General features: G+C 45.0%; 1 protein-coding gene across 4 annotated transcripts in view; it reads right to left on the bottom strand.

Moving 5' to 3' along the window:
* Positions 1-14,204, bottom strand: part of ZNF236 (zinc finger protein 236) — a 97,144-nt gene that overhangs the window by 67,370 nt on the left and 15,570 nt on the right. For all 4 annotated transcript variants that reach the window (XM_068563058.1, XM_068563055.1, XM_068563056.1 and 1 more), the window contains 3 exons: positions 13,296-13,438; positions 11,901-12,065; positions 2,389-2,567 (listed from right to left, as the gene is read on the bottom strand). In XM_068563058.1, coding sequence (XP_068419159.1) covers positions 2,389-2,567; positions 11,901-12,065; positions 13,296-13,438 — 487 coding nt within the window. The remainder of the gene's footprint in view (positions 1-2,388; positions 2,568-11,900; positions 12,066-13,295; positions 13,439-14,204) is intronic.

Here is a 14,204-nt window from a genome sequence, read left to right as displayed (position 1 = left end):
AATCAATCACATATAAGTGTGTAGGACACACACACACACATACATGTATTAGTTTTGTGTATCAATATCATAAAACTCATTTTTTTGGTTGGGGAGGAGGAAAGTCGGAATGTCTCTTCTAGATAAAGCTTTCCCTGTGATGGTCAAACACAAAGACCTGTGCAGGTGTGATTTCTACGTCGACACGAGTGTGTGCTGCCTGCTCCAGGCTCCTCCTGGATGCTGATGATCTCCAAAGTTCCATCTCCAACAACTCAGATCCCTCCTCTGAGCACCAGCCCTGGGCACCTAACTCTCTACTTGACATCTCCTGAAGGCTCCCTGGCGCCTCAAACCTAGCAAGCCCCAAATGAAACCCTGTTTATTCTCAGCCTGCTCCTTTCCACAACAGGAGGCGGCAGCTCCCAGCTGTGAATTAAACCTTAGAAGTTACACTGGATTCTTCCTTCTCCCTCACCCCGACTTCAAGTCCATCTCCAAAAGCTGCTGATCTCACCCCAAAACACCTCCAAAGAAGCTCCCGTCTCTCCACCCTGCAGCCACCAGCGTGGCCTTAGAGCGGCGCCGTCATTCTGTGGCCCTGATCCACGGGTCTCCCTGCTTCAACCTCACCCACACCCACACGGCAGCCAGGCCACGGCCTGAAGGCTGGGCAGCCGGATCCGTGTGCAAAACCCTCCCAAGTTTTCCCACTGCCCTCGGGGTAACACCCGCGTTCCCAGATGGGCTCAGCGCCCTCCAGCTCCAAGACCCTGCCGCCTCGCACTCAGCCCCGTGAGCTCCACTCCACCCCGCAGCCGGCTCCCATCACACCGGCCTCCCCCTGCGGCTCAGACTGTGGCAAGTGCCCCCCTCCCCGCCCACCAGGCCCGGAACGCCCCTCCCCAGACCTGCAGGCCCGCCTGCCCCTCCTCCTCACCTGGGTCCCACTCCAAATGGCCCTCCTCAGAAAGGCCTACATCAACACGCCCACCGTCTGAAACCCGCACTGGCTAATCCGCTTGCTTGGTCACTGTCTGTCTCCCCTGCTAAACGGCAGCTCCGCGAAAGGGAGGCGGCCGGCCTGGCCCCCGGAAGGCCCAGGAGCCAGCGCGCTCTAGCACACGGTGGCCACATAAGTACCTTCAGTCGCCTCTCCAAGACCTTTGGGGACAATTAACAGTGCCTGTGCTAGAACGTCACCAAAATAAAAATCTAGTGTGATAGGACACACGCATTATATTTTGGGAGTTTAAAAATCTCCGAAATAATGAAGCATCAGGTGGGAACCACATTAGTCAACAACCAGTAATATGAAGGGAGTGGGAAAGACAGGAGAACTCTGATCATATGGAGATGTTCAGTCCACGCTTCCAAAACACAGTGCCGAAGAGAACACATAAAAATACTACAAAGCATTCAGGCACTTTACAAGCTTTATTAACTGGTGTGGGACCTTATGCTGTGGTGGTGCTGGTTGTTAAACAGCACAGATAGCTCCTAAATATTGGAGCTTGGAAGGGTGGCAAGTTAAACTGATGATACTGTCATTAAAAAGTTAATCAATACGGGCTTTTATAGTTTGTTGTAGAGATCAGCTCAACGAGCGTGACCACTGATCATCACCATTAGCTAACTTAGCACAAAGGGCCAGGAACAACTCTGCATTTCATATCATTAAGAAAAGGAAATAGCAGTAAAAAATATATAATCAGGAATAGGTCAAATACAAAATTTCGAAGCCATGTTAAGTTTTACTAGGAATAAATGTATATATGTATGTAAATATAGGTGTGGTTGCTAATATTATGAGCACTAAAGCCAGACTATTAGGGATTAAATCCCTAACACTTGACTTACGGCTGTAAAACCTTGGGAAAGTTACTTGGTCTCTCTAGCCTACCTTTTCTCATCTGCAAAATGGGGACATAAAAGTATCAGGCCTGAAGGGTTGTTTGTCATGATCAAATGAAGTTTTACTTATATATTTACATACACACTAAGCACAGTAACTATTTAAACATGTGCGTTCTAAATAGGTAGTATAAATAAACCAATTCAGTAAAAAGGGTGCTAATGTGGCCTTTGTGAATCCACTCTACACACCTTGTTACCTGCCCATAAAAATGTATTGCCAATAATACTTTGTTCTACACCTTTTAACATTTTAATATAGCTAAAAACGTCTACCCACACAGTATGACATTTAAATTTTCGACCTTTCCTGTCCTACTGTAGACCCGACACATAACACATGCTATGAAAGACATCCCGACACCACGTGAGATGAGTTGCCCTGTTCTTGTTTCTAAAGCAGCCAAGACGTGTGACCGATCAACCAATCATAGCAAAGCAGGCCCATTTTTAATGTGCTGTACAATTGTTTCTAGCCCAAGCAAAGGCTCACACCTAACTTTATAGTGAGTCTTCATGTGCTCCTTCAGCTGTGGTGGCGTCTCGAACCCCTCCCCGCAGGCCTTGCAGGCGTGAGTCCGGCTCGCAGCCAGCTCCTGGCGGTGTTCCTCCATGTGGACGGCCAGCTGGCTCTGCAGGGTGAACTCATCCCCACACTCAGAGCAGATGAGGTTCTGCAAAGGGAAAGACCGCCCATGAGCACAGCCAGCACTTCAGAGCCATCGCCTCTTGAAAGAACTCACACTGTAAATGGCTGATACACAAAGTATGCTTTCCTCTGGAACAAACACTATTTCACCTCTCAACAAATATACCATCATGTCCACGTATGAACATATAAAAATGATCTCTTTCCTGATAGAAACATAGGGAAAAGGATGAGAGAACAATACAATATCTGAGCAAAGCGAATTGTTTCAAATTGGCTGCTGGGTAAACGGCATTTTGTCCATCTATGCTGTGAAAACTTTATAAAGAGAAGCAGAATGACTTCAGTACCACAAAAGGGTCAGGAAAGAATTTAAATTAAGATGACAGTTTAACAGACTACCTTAAAACAAAATGACAGCTGGTAAATTTTTAAATGGAAACACCTATCATTCTTTCAATCTGGTTTATGGGTAGTCGATTACGAAAAGTCCGCGACTCTGTCCAGAAGTGCCTGGCTGAGCACCTGAACAGAGCTATGGAATAAGTATAAAATACACCCAGGATTTCAAAGACTTACTGAAAAACAAAAAAAAGGAAGAATGTAAAATAGCTCAACTGTTAACATTTGAATTAGAATATTTTGGATATATTTTCATAAATATATTAAAATAAAATGTATTTCATCTGTTTTAACTTTTGGAAATATAGCCACTATAAATTTTAAATTACTCAAATTTCAATTAGGATAGCACTGGTCCAGATGTTCTGGAGTTGGGTCTTGGTTCACGTGAAGGCTGCCAGTCACCAGCTGTGTGTATCTGGGGGTGCTGACTGCTCAAAGTCTGTGAAACAGTGGTGACAGCAATGCCTGCCCTCACAGGGTTGTTATAAAGTTAAGTACAATGATGCATGTTAAGATGCTGAACTGGTGCCTGGCACAGAGGAAGTACTCAGTAATGAACTGCTGACTCAGTACAAAGTTCAATGAGTTTACTCATGTGACCTTCTATAATACAATTATTTATTTAAATGATCCAAACACATGGAAAAGAATGAGTGTAACCTGTCAATGAGCATAAACTATTATTTCCCAACAAAATATATAGCTATTTCTTCCCATCAGACTGTCTTCTAATTACTGCACCTGACAGTCTCGTAAATGCATAGAAAGAGCATTAACATGAGGTTGCTCACTGATACTACTCAGAGCATCCTTTGCAGAAAAGACAAGGATGAATGGAATACTCTGAGCAATCCAATAATGACGTCAACCTAAGTAACTTTAAATTAGTGTTACTATATAATAATTTAAGGAAACAATGAACTACTATCTTGTTAGTATCTTGCTGATAATAAAGAGATCTCTTTCTTGGGAACTGTCAAAAATTTAAAAACCACCTCACAAAATTCGCTGCCTATCTTGAGTGTGGCACTGGGGACATCCACACCCTGAATCTGTACAGCAAAGTATTCTCCTTTCACTAATGACTTACACACGAGATAAACCCTGACTTGTTACCCTCCCACCCGCACCGTGATTCTCTCATTGCTTTGGCTCAGACCCATCCTCTTTTCAGGTACTTTTTCACCAAATGAGCAGATTAGTATATTTCAGGAGACATCTACATGGATATTACTCAGAAATTGATCAGAATTTTCTGAGTGGAAACTCTGGTTTATGTACAATTTGCTCATACGGCGAAAGCAGGATCAAGTACATGCTGGGCCACAACCGAAACAGGCCTCACGATGGAAGGTTTCGTGCTGCCGCTGTGTTACACCCAGCCAGACCCAGGAGCCAGGATGGGCCTCCCTCCCTGCCCAGGACCTGGCACCTCGAGCAAGTCTTAGTGGGGAGTGTGAGGCCTATGGGCAGCTGGCGGACGTCCACTTTACTGCGTTCCCCGCAGTCGGAGCTCCCGGCAGGCCCTCTAGGCAGAGGCAGTGGCTAGTGCCTGCCCCAGAAGCAGGTGGTCCTGGGGGAATTCCAGTGATCGCTAAGTGGCCAGCAGATCATCCCGGGAAACATATGGCATTCTTATCAGCCCCCATCTGGCTGAAGATATAATAATTTTTTTAAGTCAAACAGAGGATAAAATACGATAAATACTAACCGCCTTTAGGCTACTCACCCCGTAACACTTGCCCTTCCTGCCTCCCCTCCCCTGGGGCCACCCATGACCTTTCTCTGCACCCCCCTTCCTTCTCTCAGAGCCCCCAGGCTCCAGTGCCCAAGTGCTGTCCTTGCTCCTGCCTGGGCTTTCTCAGCAGCCATCCTTCCCTTCCTACAGGAGTCTGCCTCAAAATGGCACTCAGTGCAGGAGAGAAACCTCAGCCCACCCCACAGGACACCGCCCCCCTCTGAGCCCCGGCAGCACTGGTTCCCACCAGAGTCCACTGGGCTCCTCTCTTGGCAGGTGCCACCCTGTCCAGAGGCAGGACGGGCTGGGGAGTGGAGGGCCACCTCACAGGGCCCCTCTGCCCTGTGAGGGGGGCGGGAAGCACCGTGCAGACCGGTCCATCCTGCATCACCTGGCTGAGTCTCGGTGCTGCCGGTGGAGAGACTACACAGGCGGGGAATCAGAACACGCCCTGCTTCTGCCCGGCAGAGGATGGAAGGCCAGCTTCCAGCCGGGCTCTCTAACACCATCAGAGGGGGGGATCTGGGTGCCACCTCCTTCCGCCAGGAGACAGATGCAAGATTAGCTCCCAACTGAATCCCGGGGGTCAGGGGAGCAGAGGGCCGCCTGCTTCCAGGGAACAGGGAGCCGGATGGGGTGGACGATCGCTCTCCCCTCAGCCCTGCCGAGTTCGTCAGTGGGTATTCGGCTGGAATAGGGTTGGCAGTGTCAACAGGATTTTCTCTTGTGAGACCACCCTCTTCCCAGTTTGGGCTGTTGGCAACCAATCTTCTGGCGTGTTTCCGTCTATGCCTGCTGGCAGAAGGCTACAGGCTCTTCCAGCACCCTGTCCACGTGGACAGCAGGCAAAAAAGCAGCTCAGGGGACTCACTGCCACACATTCCTCGAGTCCTGAAAGCCCTCAGCTGCCCGCCTCCTTCTTCCCACCCTCAGGAGCCTCTAGATCCCTTGGCTGTGTGATCTCTAGGTATTTTCAGTTGTAAGAGGGGCACAAAGGGTCTACTTCATCTTAGCTGGATTCTTATCGGTTCATTTTAAGTGCAACTAAAGGTAAGGAATTATTCCTGTAGTCGATACTAATCTACCACATTCAAATCAATTAACTGAGAAATAAAAACATCCAAAACAGGCAAAGGTAGCTAAAATGCATTATTTAACACACACGGAAAAGACTGATAATTGTGCTCCAGTATCTGTTCTTCTTCTGTACAATAATGAGTTTCTTGGCTGAGCACGCGGCTGGGTGCCGACTTTCCTAACGCTAACCACCTGTGTGGCGACCATGTTCCTTCCACTCGACGGGATGGCAGCAGGCTTTCACTAATGACTTGGAATCACGAGATAAACCCTGACTTGTTACCCTCCGCCTCTGGACCTGGCCTTCCCACAGCAGGCGGGCCACCTCCCTCCCTCCCTCCACTGTAAGCCACATGGTACAAGAAACACTCAAAGAGAGCAGAGCATGTGGGGTCCTGGACTACCTCGGCCTCCCCACCAGCTCTGTACTGTACAACACCAGACTGTTAGGTGAGAGAGGAAAACTCCGAACCTGTACCCGAACACAACCCTTTTTCTTAAAAAGAGCACCCTATTTTTTACATATTGCCAACACATTTTCACATCACAAATAAGCACTGCAAACCTTTTCTGTTGTTCTTGTTCGGCTCATGAGAAATCACTAGTCCTGAATTCCTGTTCAGCATGGGGTTACTAAGGTCAAGTTACTGAATATCACTTCTCAACTTCCAGAGCCTTCTCCCCAGCAGCACAGTGGCGCAAGGGCAAGAAGATAAAGCATTTTCACAGTTTCCATTCCCAGCTTCAAACCACAGTTACACAAAAGCCTCTCTTCTGACTATTCCAACCCTTTTCCTCTCCTGTGATTATTTACTGATCTAAGAGAGAATCTGTTATATTCCAAGAGAGAAAATAGAAGAGAGGTTAGTAGTAATAGAAATGAAAGTCAACTGGTTTCAGAAAATACACGCTTCTCAAAGGCCTTTTGGGGAAAAAAAATTGGACGTCAGAAACTATGAACTGTTTACGTTCCTCAAAGGCCTTTTGGAAAAAAAAAAAATCCGGAGTCAGAAACTATGAACTGTTTACGTTCCTCAAAGGCCTTTTGGAAAAAAAAAAAAATCTGGAGTCAGAAACTATGAACTGTTTACGTTCCTCAAAGGCCTTTTGGAAAAAAAAAAAATCTGGAGTCAGAAACTATGAACTGTTTACGTTCCTACAACAGTGAAAGACAAAGACGGCTGGAGCTTCACTAACGCAACGAGGATTCAGATGAGACCAGGCTGCACAAGCCGCCGTCACAGCTGCTGCGCGTGACGGGGCTGCCACCTCAGGAGACGACGTCACAGCAACGAGAAGCCGACACAAGCACACGGGGTGAAAGCAGACATCAGAGACTGTGAGCTCCACTGGGGGGACAGTCTGGAAAAGAATCTGGACAAAGGGTGTGGAAGAGAAAATAGAATGAAGGGAAGGTTTTGAAAATACCTGGAAAATACGTCTGGAAATGATGAATTACCATGATTTCTCTTTCCAGTTATGGAGGAGGCAGAGAAAAATTTTAAAGGTGTATCTGAAGAAGCACTAGGATGGAGCACAGCAGTTTCGCTGGCCTGCATCGGTGGTGTGAGGCTGGCAGAGGTGCGGGGCCTCGGCTCCACACCCGCCCTATACCATCACCCCCAGGGCTGGGTCCACGCGGGGCGCCGGCACAGGTGGAACCGCTTGAATCACCTCCCCCCACCCCACCCGCCGCCGCGAGCCCCCTAGAGGATTGACACACACACACACACACACACACACACACACACACACACACACACCCACACCCCCCCCCCCCCAGGCTTCACCCCCTTGCTGATCCGGCCTAGACCGCATGTTACATCATTTCAACCCTCTGCCGACACCTGACCCATTCGCTATCCCGTCACACACGCTTCGTAAACCAGAACCTTGATGCAAACAACCATCTGACCTCCTACAGGGCTGAAGGGCGCTGTGAGGAAGCCACATGCTCCCCTCCCACCCAACACACACAGATCCGTTCGCAGCCACGATCCCTGTAGTACGTGTAACACAACACACGTAACACAACCCACATTATCTGTCCCTGGTCAGGCTCTGCTCCCACTTCCCAAAAGCAGGCTTCCCATACCCATGCCTCTCTCCAACCACCTCATTCTTCTGTGAAGACAAGGCAACGTCTCCATTTCACAGAGAAAAATGAGGCTGTGCAGCCCCAATCCAGCCCGAGAGGGAGGAGGCAGTGACCATGACAAACTCGCAGGGGCCAAGGGACAGCAGACGCCCTCAAGGGAAGAAACACGACCCTCGACAACCGTCCCACGTCACATGGACGACTGGCTCAATACCGTTCAGTTTCAATGACATCGTAACGTTGTGAAGCTGGCTTTCAGTAGTTGCTGTGGTTAAAAAGCAGGGAATGAGTGAAAATCAACGTGAAACAGGAAATTTCAGGGTTTAAAAAGCTACGCAGTACCTAATTTACATACGGTAGTTTTTCAAATGGCTACTAAGTTACTTAAGACATAAATACTTATCGGACCTCTTAGATTTAACTACTTCAGAAAAAGAACTCTTAGTGTTTGGCTCAGTGAAAAACTTGCTGAGACAAAGAGACTAAGGAAGCTGCAAACCGAGAAAGGGAAAGCTGCCCTAAGCCAGCAGGCAGGGCCTGGACTCCCACTGTCACACCTGCGTCCCCTGTCCACCTGAACCTGTCCTCACGCTTTTCTTCTAGGGTCAAAGGCAGAGGTATCTCTTCTGCTCACAACTCCCTTCTCCACCTACTCTCATAGGAAGTCAGTCCTTGCCCCTCCCAATGGAGACGTCTGAAGATGGATTATTAGAGCAGTGTTAAATTCTTGAGTGTGGTAACTGTTTCGTGATAATGAGGAAAAGTGTCTTTGTTTTTAGAGGATACAACTGAAGTATTTAGAGGTGCAGTAGTAACGTGATGCCTGCAACTATTTCAAAATTGTTCGAAAATTCGAGGGGTGAGATCTGGTTTACTTTAAAACCCCCCATGTACTAGGTGAAAACAAAACAAAACCAAAAGTCTCATCACCTAATTATTACTTGTAGATGAGGTTGTACAGCTGAAAACTCAGAGAATCTGGTAGAATAGCAGGCTACAAAACTAATATACAAAAATGCACTGCTTTCCTATAGACAGATAACAAATAATACATATTTGAAAGACCCGTTAAATGATATTTTTAAAAAATGTTAAAACATTTAAGAACAAATTTAAATAATGTGCTGAACACCCAACTGAACAAAACATTACTGAATGTTTTGACAATAAAGATTCAATATTTTAAACATGTTCAATTCTCCCCTTTAACAATCGGAAAATTTAATGCAATCAAAATTAAAATACCAATTAATTTTTAATTAGGCAAAATTCTAAAGTCCACATTAATAATAAACCAGAAAAGTAAAATAAGAAACATACAAACATTTGTTTATCATTACAAAGAGAAATACAGCAAAGTCAAACTGGAAACCAAGAACGCGGTCCCAGGAATGGGGTAGGGTTACAGAAAGGAGCCAGTCTCCTGAGTGCCCCTTGTTTGCATCTTTTTGACAGCTACTACTTACCACCCTAATGTTCAAAGACTAACTCCCCGGCCCTCAACCCCTACTCTGCCTGCATGGGGCTGTCGCTGGTCGTTCGAGCCCGACCCTAATTGAGGGCAGTAATCTGAGGGCCGCAGATCGTAAGAATGGCAAGGGGGCCTAAAAGAGAAAGCAAACGAATGCCACGACCCTGTACTGACTTCAAATCCGAAACGCGCTTCACGTACAGTGGTTTGGGCCAAGCAACTGTGAAACGACTTCCAGTGTTAACACAGGACCACCGAGCGCGTGAGGGGAGGGACGTGCGCGCTGCTGGGAGCCGCGTCCCGTTGTGGAGGAAGGGACACGCAGCCAGGAACTGCGGGGCAGGTGGGCGCCCTGGGCAGAGGGACTGGGGTGGAGGAATGAGTGTGAACTCAGGATTTCTGAAATACAGGTGCGCCCTACACCTTGTGGACCTGCATTAGAAGACACGGTGGGATTTTAAAAGATAGTGATTGTACACTTGGGAAGCATTTCTAAGCAAATCACAAGACCCAGAACCTGTCAATGAATAGACTGCTCACTGCGGCTACACACAAAGGGCAGAAACAACCCACACAGAGACCTGTTGTGTATAACACAGGGGTACACAACGCATACAGCGTAACACCATGCGGCTGCTGGAACCATACCTAAGACAGAGTCAACTGAAGAAAAAGCACAGAATACTGCTACTGGGTGGTATCACTGGGGATGCAGAGATGTGTACGCGCACTGAAAGCCCCTGGGGGGGTGCAGAAGAGACTGCTGTGCAGGCAGCTCCCGGGAGGAGGACTGAAAGTCGGGCCTGATGGAGACTTAAGTCTCACTCTAACCCCTTCTCTGCTGTCTGAGTCTCACTGTGTGAACTTATTCCAAAATTAGACACTTTCTGCCTTTTAATACAAAAACAATGGCCATTTCTGGACAGCGCTACAGATGAGTGAGACAGGCAGGCCTGCAGTCTGCAGGAGAAGGTTATAAAGCAGCTTGCGCTCTCGAAAACATAGCAGGGCATTCTATAAAGAACTTGAAAAAGCCTTGTTAATTCAGTAAATCCAACTCTAGGAATCTATCCTAATGAAACAATTAAAGATACATGCAAAGATGTATTATTTATAATACTGAAAAAGTATAAACAACTTAAAGGTTAAATAATAAAGGAAATGGTAAAAATATCATGATGCTATATCCAGATGCTGAAGACTTTAACAAAGCAATTTAAAATAGTGACATGGGGAAAACACTCATGATTCAGTAAGTGAAAGAGGAAAAGATGTATTCACAATGTATTAAAGGAAAAGAGTGGGTTACAAAACAGTATGTATTTGCACTAAAAAAAACTATCCTTAGGTATATAAACTGTTATGGAAAGTATATGTATAGCCCAAAAAAAAGCCTGAAAGACTACACAGCTGACCCTTGAACAACACAAGGGTCTAGAGCGCCGACCCCGCGCAGTTGAAAATCCAAGCGTAACTTCAGGGTGGCCCTCCACGTCCACGGTTCCCCATCCTTGGAGTCAGCCAACTTCGCACCATGTAGTACTGTCATACGTACTGACTGAAAAACTCCACGTTTAAGTGGACCCGCACAGTTCAGACCCGCGTGGTTCAAAGGTCAACTGCATATGCGTTCTCTCCCACTGGTGCGATTATTGGTTCTTTTATGTTACTTTTGTTAATCTTTAGTTTCTAACTTTTTCCAAAATAAACATGTATTACTTATACAATAAGATTTTAAAAGATAAAAATAAATTATTTTATATAAAAAATTAAAGACATAAAAAGAAGACACAAACCGATACACAAAGTATAATAAACTCAATTTTCAGGATGCAAATTTTATATATGCAATTTAAATGCTGTATGTTTTTCTGTCTCAGGAGGAAACTATACCAAGTAGTTATCTGTAATTATCCCTGGGTGACTGCTTTTTACCTTTGCATTTCCCTAGCTTTCTATGGTAACAATGGGGGGTAATACTTGAAGCAACAGACGTGTATACGTCACAGTGGGCCCGCCCGTCCCAAGAGCAGGCAGGCCTCTCTGGTGCACACCAGCGGCGCGTCCCTGTCATCCTTCACTCTGTCCCAAGACTGGGCCTGTGGCCCTTTCAGGACTATTCACTGTGGTGCATAAACCGTTTTGGGTCATCAAGAATGTCCTCTCTTCTCCCAAATTCCCACGTGTCAGACGATCCAGGAGCCAAGCAAGGAGATTCTACCATCTTCAGAGGCAGAAAATTTACTCTTGGCCACTCAGAATCCTAAAAAAGTTAATTTTTATTAAGAAAAAAAGAGTGGGGGGCACCTCTGCCACCCACTGTGGACATACTTTGATTCCCCCAAATACACGACACACTAAAATGTCTCTGCCCCAAGGTGCTGACATGACCCCGAAATAAACACTTTACCAGTGACCTGGAGACTAGCCAAGGCAAATTTAATGATAACTGACTCCTTGAAACCTATACGAAAGGCTTTTTAAAACTAGTTTAACCCTAACATCCTCCTGACTAAGGATCAGATGCATTTTAAAAATCAGTGAACAAAGTATAGGCTGAAATAATTACCTCTTCCTTCTCATGCAGCATAACATGTGCTTTGAGACTAGCCACTCTGGAGAATTTCTTGTTACACACGGGACAGGTGGGATCCTCCCCATTGTGGGTACATTTGTGAAGTGTCAAGTTGAACTCAACATTAAAGGTTTGGGGGCACTGGTCACATCGATGTGGCTAGGTGGAGAAAAAAGTCGAGAAGCCACTGAAACACAATCAATGTCATTCAAATATTAACAAGCACCATAATCCAACAGATAAGCTTTCTAAGGAACTTCTGAAGTCTTTCTGGACCTGAAGTCAATAAATCCAAAACGCACACAGTATAACTCCTTACAGAATTTCTCAAAGGAGTATAAGGAGACACCACATCTATATAGAAAATGTTTCTAATAAGAAATGCTGCATATAAATGTATCAGAATGTAGCCGCTATGAAAATAAAAGTGAGACACTTCAACTCACTGGGTGGGATTTTTTCCCTTCTTTTATGACAACTCCACTGCTGTAAACAAAATCACTTCAAGTAAACTAAGTAATTGTGAAAACTTTCACTAGATTTTAACAGAGTTGCTTATCCCCATCTAAAATTTCCCCCAAATGGAAGGTATTCTGCCACTTCCTAGTAGAAAGATAAAGTAATCACTGGTATTTCTCTTGTAAATATCAAGACCCTAATGGGTCAGTGTTTTCAGATTCTTCAGCTTGGGAGAGTAACGCCCGTGGGTACTGGTGTCAGTACCACGTTATCATAGTTACAGCAGCATCATTCATGCCGAAAGTAAGGCTGGGGTTGGTCAGATCCCGTCCTCCAGAAAAGAGATCCCTGGTGTTTTTCTGGTCTCGGATGGCTCACTAGCTTACATCGTCCTAACCCAGAGAAAAGTCGGCAATCACTCTTTTCACTGTAGTTTTAACTGCCACTTTCCAACCAACAGGCAGCTCATTCCGTTAGGACGCTAACACTCTTGACATACCCCACCAGGGGCACCGCAAGGGAGTTCAAATACCTATTTAAGGGGGTGCTGCTCCCTGCGGAAATAAGATCTAAAACATCTCAAATACCTTCTTAAAATGCACGACCACTTAAAGGTACCACTCCCTGCTGGAGAAAAACACATCAAGATAAGGGAAATTGAAACTACTGAACAAAGTCACATTTTAAGATTATTTCTTTGTCCGTTCATAAATAACTTCCTTAGATTCACCAGACTAGTTCTCACTTTCTCTCATTATCTAATGATGGGTGGAAATACAACTACAACTAAAAACAAAACATCGAAATATTTATTTACATAATATGGAATGTTCCACAATTTAGGAACAAGAAAAATGTTTACATGTTGATTTTCACAATTCCTCCAGTTTCAACGCTCACATTTCTGACATCCCTTTTTAGAATACATACCTTGTCATTTCGCTCGTGATCCCTCATGTGGCGTTGAAACTGGGACTCTTTTGGAAAAGATAGCAGACAGATTTCACATTTATGGAAGTTTGGAACTTGATAGGCATAATTAGTGTTCTCCGCATTCAATGTTAAAACTCCATCTATAAAATTGCATAAGTATAAACAATAAATACCAGTTGTTATTCTCAGCACATAAATGAAACTAAATTATTTGGTTATTGTTTCGAAACCAAATTATGTCAGATTTATAAGAGATTTCAGATGAAATGAATGGTACCTTAAATTTTTTTAATGGACGTGTTTTTAAGTTAGAAATGAGAAACGTTGAGATGACTGAGACATGGGGCTACAGGGTTCTAACCCCTGTGAACAGGACTGTTAGAAACCTGGAACCAAAATCCTGAGGCTTAATACCCACTCAACGACACACAAAAGCCATCGTGTTTCTTAACCGTGCCTGCCTGCTCAGTACTATTTCTAAGCCACAACAAATCACAGAGGCACTTCTCCTCTAAGTCACTTTGAGCGTTCATCAATAACCCAGTTTCTTAAATCACTCAGTACACAAAACTCTAGTAGAAATATAAAAGCTGATTCACAAATTCAATCTACCTCTGAAAACTGCTGCAAAGCAAGATAAAGTCAAAAAGGCAAAAACTTTTGTTCTCTCACACAGTTATGGTTTTAGGAAGGTAAAGGATTGCAGTGCTTTGAACAATCCTCAAGTTTTACAGTGTGCTTTCTAGTGTACAGCGTGCTTACATTTAGGTAAATGGCTATAAACTTAAAAGTATTTTCAAGCAAGAATATGCAATAATCACAAAAATTTACCAAGAACGTCATAAAATAAAGACGTCCTAAACGTCTTCAACTCTTGAAAATAATACTCTAAGTCTTAAAATTTCG

The sequence above is a fragment of the Eschrichtius robustus genome, chromosome 14 (genome assembly GCF_028021215.1).
Source record: "Eschrichtius robustus isolate mEscRob2 chromosome 14, mEscRob2.pri, whole genome shotgun sequence".
Taxonomy (NCBI): Eukaryota; Metazoa; Chordata; class Mammalia; order Artiodactyla; family Eschrichtiidae; genus Eschrichtius; species Eschrichtius robustus.
The sequence above is the reverse complement of the archived record's forward strand: the minus strand, read 5'-3'. Positions and strand labels throughout refer to the sequence as shown.